The sequence below is a fragment of the Cenococcum geophilum genome (genome assembly GCF_001692895.1).
Source record: "Cenococcum geophilum 1.58 unplaced genomic scaffold K441scaffold_77, whole genome shotgun sequence".
In the NCBI taxonomy this organism is placed as follows: Eukaryota; Fungi; Ascomycota; class Dothideomycetes; order Gloniales; family Gloniaceae; genus Cenococcum; species Cenococcum geophilum.
Genome location: NW_027137635.1, coordinates 269,342 through 283,664, shown reverse-complemented (window position 1 = coordinate 283,664; position 14,323 = coordinate 269,342). Strand labels below are relative to the sequence as shown.

The window sequence follows — 14,323 nt, the reverse complement described above, 5'->3', positions numbered from 1 at the left end:
AAAATAAGAGACAGGGCCCCGAAAGTAGGCACGATGGCATGAACAACTCCCGGAAGCGATGGGATATTGAAAAAGAAGTCCGACGGTGCGGATGACAACGTAATCGTCCCAGTTATCTCCTTACGCCGGGTTAACGCTCAAAAATTTCCAGAAGGTGCGAAATAAGACGGTGTCGGAGAGTGGCCAAAATTACAAGATGAACAGTTACATCGCGATATGTTGGATTATAGCTTAAAGACTCACAGGAGCCAATTGATGCAGAAGCTTTAATGGCAGCGGTCTTATGACCATTCAAAGGAGAGGTCAAGGCTCACAAATGGACGTAAAAAGTTCAACCTGCAGCAAATTCATTCCACATGACCTAGTTTTTCTTTCCTATGCCTTCAAAGACAGCCTAGCTTCCTACCAAAGTGAGTGAAGTGATACGAATCTGGCCTTAAATTATTTTTTCTCAATCACCGCTTTTCAATGGTATATCAGGATTGCTTGTCGGTCCTTGTCTGAGTTGAGGAAAATTCACAACTTGCTTGCTGGTCATCGGCTTCTGTTTCCACTTGAAGAGCCTACTGAATTTTCCAGTTATACTCCTTTCTTGGATAGGGCCTGTTGAAGAGGTTGAATTCGTGTTCGAAGTGATGGGCGCTAAATAGATTTCTTTGTGCTGGCCATACCCATCACCGTCACCGTTCCGTAAGTCACGAGTGCGCCGTCGATGACTCATTTGCTTCCACCAGTCTCTATGTCTGCCGGATTCGCGTTCGCCATCTGGGCGTGATATGCTGCTGTCGTCGCTTCTCTTACTGGTGTCCCAATGATGCATGCGCGGACCGTCAAGGTTGCCATTGGACGCGTGAGAGAGGTCAATCTCGGAATGGCTCTGGGATGGTGGGTGATTAATTGGAAAAAGATGTGTCGCTGAATCAAAGTCAGGGCCGGTGCCTAAGGGTCTGGAGGATGTGTAGGGCGGGTAATTGTTTAGGTTCGTGTTCTTACCCTGGCTGCATCGTGAAGGCGATGGTGCTGTCACCGGCCGCGCGCCGTCTTTGTCGCCATCATTGGCAGCCTTGCTGGGCATTTTGTTAGGTGATTTCGTTTTAGTGTCTTTCCGCTTAGCAGGTGAGACTGAGCGGAGACGAGGACCGCATGTCGCCTCTTTCGCCTTCTTGTCAGAAGCGTTAGGCGTCTGGGTGACGAGTATTGCAGTCAGACTGGCGTCGCCGCTTCCACGCCTGGACTGACTCTGGTTCTCCACAGGGTTGAGTGAGCGACCAACTGGGATGCCAGCTCCGGAGGAACGTCGAGAACCTTTGTCTGGTCCTAGCGAAGAGCGACGTGAAGCCGAAACAGTAGCTAGTTGTGTATGTGAGCCACTTGATGATCGGCGGTTAGATTCATCTGAAAGTGACTTCTTAGTAGGAGTGAGAAGAGGAGGAGCGTCAAAGTTGGCATGCGGCAATGGCTGTGGTTTTACTTCGCTGAAAGGCTTCATGGGTCCTCCAGAGAACGGACTTGGTGAGGGATCTGGAGCGAACCCTGGAGTCAGAAGTCCCAAACTAAGAGAAGGCTTTTTTTTCTTACTGTCTCTTTCCTCTTCAATCTTCTTTTCCCAGATGGACATATTGCTGAGGATTTCTTCAACGCTGAACTGCATAGCCGGGAGGATATCCGCAACCGCTTCGAAAAGGGGCCTAGCAAATATGTTCATGAAGCCAATCTGAGATTCACCCATCTTAATGATGTTGTCTCGAACCGGAGGTCCACCAAACAGGCAGGATGGTATCTCCAGTTCCTCTTCCATGACACCCTGGTTACTGAACTCGTCGGTGAGAATGGTGGCCCAGCGCTCTGCTGTTTTGAATTTTCGTGCCTTCGTATTGCATTAGCTAGAATCCAAGATTCTTCTACGCGAGGGAACCTACCACGTTACTAATATCCGCGCATTTGATTAGCAGGCCACATGTTAGATCTTTGTATTCCTCGCATATTTTGGCACTCCATCCATCAACTTTGCCACCGTTATGAGCAAGCTTTTCTTGTACATTCCCAAGGTCACTCATGTACTTGAAATGTAGGCCCATGTCAGTAGCAAGGATGCTGTTGATCATCAGTTTCCGCATTCCGATATCTGAAAATGCTTCTGGCCAATAGCGTCGAAGGATCTGCGAATATGCAGCGCAATGGAACGATTCCAGAACCGAGCGGTCGTTGTATAATTGCGCTAGAGGAGCGTTGAGCGCCACCAGAAACGCGTTGTTTACACCAGGATGCCCGACATCATGGCCGATAGCAGAGATGAGAAGAGTCAAGGCGTCAAATGGTTTTAAAAGGTTTGCGATCGCGGGTTTCTCAAATGTTTTCGGATGTGGGCTGCCAGTGACGTATGGTGGTAATGTGCCTATCCGGACAAGAAAGTAGAAGAGTGCCTGAAGAACGTCCACAACATGCCGGAAGTTGTGATAAAGCACAAATTCATTATACGCCGTCCGGCTAGCCAGGAGAAAAACGGTCAATTGTTCTACAGCCAAGGTCAGTGTCAGGATACGGATTTAGGCGAGTAGTTCTCTACCATCGCTCATCCGCCATCGTTCTAGTTCAGGCGTCTGAAGTGCATGCTTAAGCATCAAAAGCGCGCCGTATAATAGTTCATCATCCGTAAAGTCATGTGCAGAGAAACTCCACGACCCGATCGCCGCTGCAACAACATCTTCTCTCTCCGAATCCACCTGGAGCTCCCTATAAAGCCGATCAGCTGACATCAAATCATTTCGTGCGTCTTCTGGGCCGTCTTACGATGAATTTAGCGATTCTCCTACAGTTTCCGGGTTGCAAATGCCACCCATTAAATTCGAAACCATTGCCTCGCGGAGATATGCATAGGGTTTTGAGTCATCAACACCAACACCCACCCAAGACAGTTTTCTATTTCGCTTGTTAGTCAGAAAACCTGATTCTTCCCGTGAAACCTCCTTGTGAACTCGGTACGCATGGACTGCTAGTCCATGCACATGATCCTTCGAAAGCGGGCTTGACAAGACGTCCACAGCTCCTGCATCGAGATAGCGAACCAGACGCACTGTATCGGTTAAAACTTGCGATCCATGGACGCTTGGAGACGGAAGATTTGAGGAGGCCCATTCACGGTCCAACCCGCTCAACACAACTACTGGTACAACAAGCTTTGACAAATTTCGTGATTGTATCTCCGATGAGACGTGCTGCAGAAGATGCATGCCGTATATATCCCCTGGTTCGTTGGGGTCGACCTTGGTGTTCCGAGTTGATGTGGGTGAGGGTGTGCGAGGCTCTCGTGACAGCCGCTTTAGCCTTTGTTCTTCATCATATGGCACATCTATGAGCACGATTGTTGGGATATTGTCCGGGGCTGAACCATGGAGGACAGTTAGCTTATCAAGACACGATGCGCCGGAACCGCAGATGTGAACTGTAAGAAATGTCAGCATTGCAGATCAAATAACTCTACACCATGTCCGTGCGGACGCGAGGTTGGTCAGCCAAGAGCATACCTTCGTTAAAGATAGATAGTATGGCATTGATGTTAGTATGAATTTCGGCCGGTGCAGGTTTTCCAAAACTGAAATATCCAGGCGAGTAGCTTCCAGTGCTTGTCCTCGCAGCTAGCGAATTCGACAATGTCTCCCGCCGGACATGCTCATCGTTCGCCCGCCTGTCGATGTATATGACGTTGCATGCGCCATGTTCCATGTTTGTGTTCCTTCCTCTGGCGACCAGTGAAGCTGGTCTCCGGGCTTTGTCTGAAGCCTCCCGCACTTTCGGGAGGTTGCCTGGTGGCGTTGCAAAATAGTAGGGAGTTTTCGCGGTGTCGAGTCAAAGAATATACGGAGAATTGGACAAAGAGTCCTACTGATGAAGGTAGCAGTAGGCTGTGGAGAGTGTAGGTGGTGATCGGTCAGAGGCGCAAAGCGCCGGGAAGTTCAATTGGCGCAACAACAAAGGCTTGATGCTTTGTTTCGACTGCCAAATATAGAATGAGTAAGAGCGACGCAAAATTGCAAACACTGGAAGGCGTGGGGAGGTGCTAGTGGCCACAAGAGCGCGAGAGTGACTCTGAGATCTAATCTGAATCGACGACCAACTCGATTCTCGCTCCGTCTAAACTGAGAAGAAAGAGAAGAAGGCAGCGACAGACCAAGGCTACAAGAACTTTTATAAAAAGTTGCGAGCGACGAAGCGCAACGCAGGCAAGACGCCAGTGCAGATGAGGGTGCGATACGCTGAAACAAAGCCGCAGGTGTTCTGCTGTACTCGGGAAATAGCCGGTCAACGGTCAACGCTGCACACAACTAGCGCACAACACAACGGACTCGAGAGGAAGCTCTCTCCCTCTCTCTCTCGACGACAATGACGAAGGCCTGCGGGGGTGTTGCGGGGGACAGCAGCCTTCAGCAGAGGAGTCGGCTGCAGCAAACTGCAATGTTCAGACGCAGGGGTTGGTGGATAAAAGCGTCAGTGTCGCAAACATCGCACGCGCAAAAGATGCGCAGCGAGCAGCATCGCCGGAGAGCGGAGGGGACGAGGGAGAGCGATCAGAGGAGGGGAGAAGAGGGCCGGCGGTTGAGGGTTGCTGGTGTGAGGAAGAAGGATGAGGGTCACACAAGAAGGGCGTTGGCTCCAAGGGAGAGAGAGGGAGCGACGGGATTAGTGCAAGTGGGTGGACTCGAAGGACAGAGAGGGTGGGGAAAGGATCTTTTCTGGAAGGCACATTGCCGCGCTGTGACTGGCTGCAAGTGTTCCAGGAAAAGGCTGGCTGGCGAGGAACATGGGGCGTTGGCAGGGGTGTGGGCATGAGAACGAGGAAGCGACGGCCAGCCTAACTTAACTACTGCACGGCGACGGCTACGGGCCTCCCTGCTCTTTGTTGCTGGACCGCCGCTAGAGCGAGCATGCCCGCTGATGCCCTCGCTGAACGCTGGCCACGCTGCGACGACAGGTGCGAACGGCCGACGACCAGAGCGCCGGCGCGGTGTTCTGGCAGAGCAGCAGTGGTCGTCGTCGCCGGCCATCGCTGCCCGCGATACGTGTAGCTGTCCGGGGCGCGTCTGGGGCATTCCGCTTCTACTCGCCCATTCCTTCGTTGTGTCTTCTCTCGCTGTTCTACCGCTTCTAGCGGCGCTCTTGGCGCTGCCGGCTGCATTCCCTCAAGCCCGTTCACTCCAGCCTGTCTATGCGCGCAGATCTGAGCGTGCATCTGAAACGACGCTCAGAAAAAGCCACCAGCAGCGCCGCTAGGCCTCCAATTACAGCACACGACGGCTTTGACTAGCTTCAACGAACGCCCGCGCCGCCCACTGCTTCGGTGCTATCTCGAGCCTCTGCCTCCAATTTCCACGATTCTGCCGGATGGCCTGATGGCAGACTGTGCCATGCACTCCGCTGAGACACACACACACACACAATAATACAATGATACAATAATAGGAAAATATCAAGGCTGCAGTTGAGGATGACGGGTTAGTGGCTGGCCGCTGCACTCAGAGTTTCGCGCAGCTGAGCCACCCTGTCGGACGTGATCACAAGACCATCCCTTATCCCCCGAAAGCATCGCGCGAAGGCGTTGACGAAGAGGCGTGCGAGGCGCAACAGAAACCACGCCCAGCCAATTCGCTCCGAATTACTTCCGCCTGGGCATGCTTATCCCGCCCACTCGTTCGACTGCAAAATCGCCACTCCATGGCGGCTACTCAGCTTATCCCTGATCACCCCTAACCATCCCTAACCAAGTAGCCTTCTAGAAAAGCCGCCGCTTTGACTCTCCAGTCGCAGCCTCGTTAGCGCAAATCCAACGCGTCCGAAAATATGGCGATCGCGAAGATCTTAATTCATCGTCCCGCATCCGACCTTCATTCCGATGCCTCCCCTCCCCCAGGCCCCTTCGTCATGCCGAGTAACTGCGATGCGACTCTAACCCCATGCCGCTTGGGCGGTGCATACAGCCGACCGGACGTCGATCAGCAAAAGCTTATGGTGTGCATATCCCTCAACGTCCCTGAGGCACGCGCCTGGCTTCACGCGGCGACTCTTGCCAATGCGAAGCCCGGATTATTAAACCCACGTTCCAACCTTGACATCTCACTCTTACACTCCGAAGCCTCGCATAACGGGCCTTTAACCCGTTCAATCTCGTTCTCCGGAAGTGGCAGTAGCACTCGCGCACAAACAGGCAGGTGCCAGCCTTATCAACAGCAGAAGTCTTCGTATACATAGGGCAACCCAAAGCCATCAGTAATTGAACCTTAGCAGCCTCTCCACCACCGTATCTCATTCGATGCCTTGAAAAGTAGACTAAAATACTAATGTCTTGCCCTTGATACTTTTTGCGATATCGGACTTCGGTTGATTAGGCAGGTCGATGCACGATAAATCCTTCCTCCGTTCCCCTGAGCTGAATAGCACCGTGGCGACTCTACTCTTCATCTATTCAGCTCCAAAACGATAGGCCGAACTCGTATCCGGATTAATAGGAATAAGTGAGTAATGAGTAATGCACAATGCGCTAGGAATTTCATTTCATTTCTATTTCTATAGGAATCCCACAGAGCGGGCTAGTCCTCAAACATTTCCGGAATTTTCTATTTCAATTTGCGTTATCTTCTTAATAATCCCATCATCACCACAACTCGGCGGACGGAGCTACCTCCGTAAATCTTTAGATAGCCATCGATTAAGTGTCCGGCACTTTGATATCGATCCATGAACCAGAAAGGTGGTTTTCGTGGCGTTAAGAGTTACACCCTTGACTTGGTACATGATAGGCCTTGCCCCAGCCCATTTTCAGCTCCCCTTAAACTGCACCACAACACAGTCGCCATCCAATTATTTATGTTTGGTTTTAGCCGACATCTCACGATCCTGGTGGCAATCGCTGTCGAGTACCTGTGATTAACTAACAAACAAGTCAAGCTGGGAAACTACCCGTTTCGCATTATTTACGTTGAGGATCTTTTGGTGGACCAATCTGCTTTCTTTGACCGCCTCTTCACATAGTTGGCCATCTTTATTTCAAGCTGTCAATATCGGCTGCCGTCTGCATGCGAATCGCTAACATCCACTTAATTACACAAGCTCGTTCCCCGAGGACATCGCAGCGCATAAGGGTCTTCCTGCTCCGGGATGCTTCGGCACCCCTAGCGCTGACTAGAAAAGCAAATTACCACAGTATTGAGACCTGTTGGGATATCTGGTACATCATTGGTGGAGAATCAGTACTCAGAACTCAGAACTAGTGTGGAGAGCAGAAATAATCAGCTAGCCTATCGTTTTGAGGTTCCTCCCAAAGGCTTCACCGTAGCAAGCATTATTCCCGTTCACCTGCAGGATCGAGATGCCCCAGGAGATGTGGCTGTAAGGCCTCCTATCCGATAAATCTTGACCAGTACAAGGGGAGGGCCCCAAGCCACGAACACGGTTTTGCAAAATGCAACGCCGATGTTCAGGAGCCTCTCCGTGTTTATCCTTTTTTTTTTTTTATTAGAATCATACGACTATACTAGGTCGACGTCCAGTTGGACTGCAAAGTGGTAAAGAACTATACTTATACAGAATCACGGACGCTAAACAGTCTTCTAAGTTATGTATGCTGTGAATATTATAATGATCTCAAGCAGTGTTTAAGAAAAAATCTATGCGTTGGCTCATATCTACTAACAGTAGCGTCCAAGCACTCTTAGTGCAAAATTAAGCCAGCGCATCCACGCTGAAGAAAGACTCGAGTGCTAAACAATCAAACTTCCAGCATCAGCATGAGAACCATCATCTACCCATTACAAATACTTGTCTCGGTCTTCTCAAAATCCATACACGCTTCACTCTACAAATCCATGCTAACTTTCTCCAGCGCCTGCTCACAGTTTGATAAATCATTCCTCATGATCTCCAACTCCACCCCTTCACTACGCTCTGTCGACTTAATCCCGCCCTCCTGCTCCTGATACGCAGGTGGTATGTCGATGTCTGCATCGTCATCCGCCTGGCATCTGATTTTGATCTTAAGAATGAGGCGATTTACGGCACCGCAGCGGCAGTTGTGGTTACGTCGTACCTCCCGCATCAGCACCCCCCCTCGGACCCCCAAATCCTCCGCAAAAAGGCGCTCGACGGCCCTGTGATAGAAGACATTTTCCAGGCACGCATGATAGTGTTCGTCTTTTCCTTCGTTGGGATGAATCACGGCTACTCGTAGCGCGATAGACTGCCGCTCTCAGACCGGACTTCTTGCTACGAAGCGAGCCTGCTATAGATTGCCTCAGCCTCACGGCTTTGGTCAGCTCCCAACCGTCTGGGCTCGCAATACTGGCGAAGATGGCGCCGGCTCCTGCTCGCAGGTACCCTTTTGCCTTGGCTCCTGGCGCGTTCGCGTCCATGAAGTCGCTCTGTCCTGGCTGGTGGAATAGCGCATCCAGCAGCGCTTGCTGTTATAGCACTTCCTCGGTGCGGGGTCCGAAATCGCGGCTGTTGACGTACTTGGTGTGGACTCTGCTGTAACGCTCATCCTCCGCGAACCGCTGGACGCAAGTCTCGAAGTACTTCGCGGCATCGCTCGGTATACAGGCTTCTCGGAGCAGTTCACGCAGACCGCAAAACTCGGCGTGGCCCTGGAAAGAGGCGTAGGTGCCCGAGCGTAGCGCACCCCCTATCGAGATCCAGCGGGTGGGTTCGGAGGGCTGGATGCGTGGGGTTGGTTGTGGAGAGGGGCCCAGACGTGTCATGCGTTCGTAATGGGTGCCTTTGGGTTCTTGGACTCCGTGGGTGCTAGATCATTCGTTCCTGATGAGGCCGAAAGTGAAGTCGCGGAGGCCAGAGGTGGCCAAAGAGGAATAGCTGCGGAGGGAGTGGAACGGCGAGATGACCACATATAAACCATTACGAAATAGAACAGAAGAAGCTTGTTTTAGTATGGTGTAGTTGTTCAATTGTAGTATTTTCTAGAGATATTACCCTCGTGGTGTTTTGGAAACGTTGGTGTAGCTTTGCTTGGCTTGAAGTTTGACCTTAAATTGAAAGCGGTATGGGGCAAGGCTTTGTATGATGGAGAGTGTAAAGACCCCCCATAGATTTTTGGCGTGCAGTTAGTGAAAGTAACTTTGCTGTGGAAAGCTTACCTTCGTCTAAAGCCCTCTCTACAGTCTGAGTGCTCTCTAAGCACTCTATGGCAACCTGGATTATTTAAGCGCTTTTAGGGTTTCAAATATTGCTGTCGAAACTCAATCGTGGGATCACCTTCAGTGAGTCAAAGTTAACTGTCACGTAACCGCAGTATTCCATTTGCACATCACATTATTTACTCTTTCCTAGCACTATTGATTGCTGCGCGAAGACATTTAGACATCACATGTTACCAAATATGTTGATGTTATGTTAGAACATGGAATGGTTTCATTGGTTTGCGTTAGGATCTGGACAGTAACTCTTAGCAGTAACTTTACTGTCTGAATCATTTGCCAAGTTTAATCCTGCCGGTACAAAATTAGTGGCTTAAGGCTTATTTTCTGGAGTTATAGATTAATTAAGTAGCCTATCTTTATTACACCTCTTTACGCCTCTTTATTTCTACGCTTCTACGTATTCCTATAAAAGAGACACGAGCAGCGACACGAGCAAAGATATAGGTAGAGGCGCAGGCAGAGACACGGCCAGAGTTAAGAGAGAAATGGGAGGTGGGAGAGGGGAGATGCAGTAGAAAAGGGGTAGCTAAAAAGAGAATGTCAAAGCTTAAGCACTGTTCACCTAAACCCACCTTCCTACCTAAACCACCCCTTTCTATTGCTTCTCCCTTATGCCTCTCTTGCATATGAATACGAAGAGAGACGTGTAGAGCATAAAAATAGGACTAGTAGGGCTGAATTTAACCACGTACCCATAGGTAAGGGGTAGGTGGGGGAGGCTAAAATAGGTTCTAAGTAGTGCTTTAGCCCCCCTTACCGCCTGCTAGGCCGCTAGCTTGGCAGAAGATTCGGAAGTTACTTTCCGGATTATTTGGTCTCGAATGTCCCAGAATCTTCATCAAGCGTTGCGAGGAAAATTCCCAGGATCTCTACGAGTAACCGTCAACATTCGACTTTCAAAGACCGTTATAGACCATAGGGGATCTTCAAAGAGGCCTTATATAGAATGAATAGTCTATCATAAGTAAAACGGACTAACGTGAGACACGGGGTTTTGCTGAGTTTTGTTCGCGCTAGTAGGCCGCCTCCCGATTCACCACCAAATTGACATTTTGGCGAATTTTGATGTTCAAATCAAGCAAAACTCAGGCCGTGTCTCACGTTACTATTAAATCTTGAACCTTGGCTTGATGGCAGAAACGTCGTATACCCGAATGTGAAGAATTTGTCCGTGCGTTGTCTCATTTGGCACGGGCCAGCCTCTCCCTCGCTTCCACGTCCACCATCAAGACAAGCAGTGCCCCTCAATAACATTAAGCTATCTACCCGTTGCTTCTGTTTGTTATCGGGGAAGGGCACACGAAGCTTGGCTCTCAACCCACTCGGGCTTCCCGAATTCACTCACCTTCTGTCAGCAAAAGAGCGCCGACGACACGATCCGCCATACGCCAGGGCCCTTCCTATCTAGGCAGTGCGTGGGCACTATCCCACCATCACCGGCATGACCGCATATAAAGTCTCAAAGAAGAAGGTTCAAACTCTTGAAAATACCATGGCCCAAGGCTCCCAAGATAAACCACGAGGCGCCCAGGCGGAAGTCTTGAACCCCCGCTCTTGGCATCTTGGCTTTCCTCCACATTCCAGCCAATTGGTTTCCCAATCTGTTCCCATGTGCACGGAAAGCATCAGGGATGGTTGATTAAGCATGTAATGAGCAGATAATCGTATTGGCCAGCCCCCTCCAGCAACCCCGCCGACGTATCAGGGCCCACGTGTATGTCATATCTCATCCTCTACTCGAGATCCAGGTACCGAGTCCTTGGCTAGCAGGGCTCAACTCCAGGCTTCGAGCAGTAGAAGCACAGAATCCTAGCACGGGCGGGGTTTGCGGCTGTAGAGCTCCTTACTCAGGAGCCCCACTAAGTGATTTTCGGTATTCTACAAGCTTTTTGGGTAGGTTTTTCTGTTCAGAGAGGCATGGTAAGGCTTCTGGGATCTTATAAGTATTCCGATTGATCCCAATTCTCCGTATTATTTCTCTGCTCTGGTTTCGCGGACGATTTTAAGCATCAAGACGAGCGAAGAGTCTGGAAATCAACGCTGTTGGTTGAGATCTAGCTTCCCATCATGCGCGCCACTCTCGTTTTCACTTTGACTTTCGGGCTCACCTCTGCAGTTCCCTTTCTATGGAATGGCGAGCGTCAGGACCATGATAGGATCAATGTCCAACTCGGCCCACGACCATACTTTGTAGTCAACGATATGGACGAAGGACCACTTAAGAAGAAATTGCAGTCGTGTTCTGAAGGGCCATTCCACACAACCGACTTCACTTTCGGCCATCGCGGGGCACCCCTGCAGTTCCCTGAGCACACCGAAGAATCTTACAGGGCTGCTGCGCGCATGGGCGCAGGCGTTATCGAATGTGACGTCACCTTCACAAAAGACAAGCAGCTCGTGTGCCGACACTCTCAATGTGACTTGCACACAACGACCAACATTCTCGTGATTCCCGAGCTCGCGAAGAAATGTACCAAGCCATTCGTCCCCGCAGACCCTGTTAAAGGCACGCCAGCGTCGGCTACATGCTGCACTAGCGATATCACACTCGCCGAGTTCAAGACACTCTGCGGGAAGATGGACGCATCAGTGCCCACTGCGACAAACGCAACTCAGTATATAGGCGGCACGCCCCCTTTCCGTACCGACCTCTACTCAACCTGCGGCACGCTGATGACCCACAAAGAATATATCAGGCTCATCGACTCCTTTGGTCTGAAATTCACCCCTGAGGCCAAAACACCAACGGTGAAAATGCCATACCTCGACTGGACGCAAGAGCAATTCGCTCAGAGCATCATCGACGACTACAAGACAGCCGGCATCAGCCCCTCCCGTGTCTTCCCGCAGAGCTTCCTGATCGACGACATTTACTACTGGATCAAACACGAGCCGCAGTTCGGCAAGCAGGCCGTCGCTCTCGACGAGCAGGTCGACACGCCTGAGGGCTACCGTAACTCGACAGCGCAGCTACCCATGCTTGCCAAGAATGGTGTTAAGATCGTCGCGCCGGCTTTCTTCGCCCTGGTCAAGCTGGACGCGCAGAATCGCATCATACCGTCCGAGTATAGCATTGCGGCCAAGAAGGCAGGGCTCGATATTATTAGTTGGAGCTTTGAGCGCTCCGGGTTTTTGAATCATGGGGGGGATTACTATTATCAGTATGTGGCGCCGGTAATCAATAATGACGGTGATATGTATACGGTGTTGGATGTGCTGGCGAAGCAGGTCGGAATCAGGGCGCTGTTTTCGGATTGGCCAGCGACGGTTACATACTATGCAAATTGCATGGACCTGTGAGGTGGTTCGCGGGTGCCAGTGAGGTATTCTATATTCAATATCAATATGAGGGCGTATTGATATTGATATTCAACCGCCAACTTATATTGAACATTTTATTGAATATTGAATATTGAGCCAAGCCTCCATACAAAATTGAAACACGTAAAGTAGGATCCGTGCACAGGCGTGTACAGCCGTGCACAGGCATTTAGACACAATGCTCCCCCCTCCACCTACCTCTTTTCCCTCCCCTATATATCTTCTACCTATTTTCTACCTATCATCTATACTGCGACCTATAGTATACCCTAATTTTATGTATATGACTATGTAAAACGGTATAATACTACCATATATATATATAATATTCAATATTCAATCATCGTTAATCAATATTGAATATGGATAACCTCACTAGCGGGTGCGGAAGGTTGGTTCAGGTTGATACAGCATCTGTTTGCATTTCAGGGTATTCGAATATATCGACTGACTGAATTGATACCGAAGCAGCTCTGAATGTCTTTTGTGGTGCCAGCTAGGTTATATCGGTAGAAAAAGGCGACATTTTAATAAAAGGAAGATTTACAGGTCTTTAGTGAAGATGCAAGCCTGTTAGAGAGCAAGATAAAAACGACAACGGTAAAATAGAATGGAGCAAGGCCTGCCCGAAGCTCTCCGATTGGTGTATGCGTACTTTAGGGGACACCATCTTCCGCGCCCGAGGAAATTCGCCGCGGCAGAGACATCCCCAAACGTACATCACAAAGCCGCAACCCTTGATCTTACCTGAAAAGATGGTTAACTCATCTACCACCACCAAGACCCTAGGCACATAATCTAATTTTACCCGAAGGATGCGAATTCCGACTGTCTTGGTATTAGTGCGTAACGTTACTGTAGATATAGAAGCCGGTTTCGCTAGCGACTGTATATTCAATAGCATGATTGCTGTTTCCTAAGAAGTGCTAATGACCACAGATAAATAGGTCTCAATAATTAGGTGGGAATTCCATCCAAATTGGATGGCCGTTTTATGCTATACATATTCTACGACATTTTCGCCTGCGCTTATCTCGACATCCGCTCAACTTCATCTACGGTCGAAATCACGATCGCATCTCATGCCTGACGTAACGATGAGGAACGACTCGACTAGCTGCTGCTCTATGTACCCTGAGAGATTCGGTTTGACCATGTCTAAGAATATCATGAACGCTAACGTAGCTCGCCGGTATAGGGTGCGGCGGTTGAAGATCCCGAAGATCCTCTGCTATAGCACTAGACGCTAAAGCTACAGCTACCGCTTCCATTGTATCTGCAATATCTAATAATTCTATTGCAACGGCTTCCTCAATGCTTGCTATGCTAGCCTTCCGGAGGCGCTGCACCTAGTTCCGACTCAGTCGCTAACCTTGCTACGGCGCTGCGTTTTAGGTAGCCAAGCTGCTGCTGCGTTTGCCGTCAGGTAAGACTTGGGAACTTTAAACAGTTTTATAGAATTAAGGGGAAACTAGAGGGAGTTCGCGGCGCGACGCAAATGCACGGACATTCTAATGGAATCCGGGGATTCCAGGTGAGCTCCCCGCGGTAGGGTATTTCCACATAGCCCAAATTACTTTAGGATAATTCTCTGACGCACAAGAAATAAGTAATATAGCATGTGGGGTTTGTCAAGGGAACATTCAGAATTATAGAGTACGTTACCATGAAGTATTCCTAGCGGGCTCGAATTTCAATTACTGAACACTGTTACAGACTCTTGATTAGGTACTACAGTCGTCTATGCGACATTTGGATAAAACAAGTAATGATTGCCGCCAATGCAGAAGGAATTCCGATAC

The 14,323-nt window shown here is 49.8% G+C and overlaps 3 protein-coding genes across 3 annotated transcripts; 2 read left to right on the top strand and 1 right to left on the bottom strand.

Moving 5' to 3' along the window:
• Positions 1-451: 451 nt before the first annotated feature.
• On the bottom strand, positions 452-3,723 carry K441DRAFT_591641 (HD-domain/PDEase-like protein; the record flags this gene model as incomplete). Its single annotated transcript, XM_067644842.1, has 5 exons — positions 452-1,867; positions 1,920-2,515; positions 2,567-2,733; positions 2,791-3,442; positions 3,525-3,723. The coding sequence occupies 5 exons, from the start codon at positions 3,721-3,723 to the stop codon at positions 452-454; spliced, it is 3,030 nt and encodes a 1,009-aa protein (XP_067497439.1).
• A 328-nt stretch (positions 3,724-4,051) lies between these two features.
• Positions 4,052-4,827, top strand: K441DRAFT_739986 (uncharacterized protein; the record flags this gene model as incomplete). The annotated part of the gene is made up of 1 exon (XM_067654364.1): positions 4,052-4,827. The coding sequence occupies exon 1, from the start codon at positions 4,381-4,383 to the stop codon at positions 4,825-4,827; it is 447 nt and encodes a 148-aa protein (XP_067497438.1). The 5' UTR covers positions 4,052-4,380.
• Positions 4,828-11,028: 6,201 nt separating this feature from the next.
• Positions 11,029-12,640, top strand: K441DRAFT_669858 (glycerophosphoryl diester phosphodiesterase). Its single transcript, XM_067650189.1, has one exon. The coding sequence runs from the start codon at positions 11,268-11,270 to the stop codon at positions 12,498-12,500; it is 1,233 nt and encodes a 410-aa protein (XP_067497437.1). The 5' UTR covers positions 11,029-11,267; the 3' UTR covers positions 12,501-12,640.
• The last annotated feature ends 1,683 nt before the right edge of the window (positions 12,641-14,323 follow it).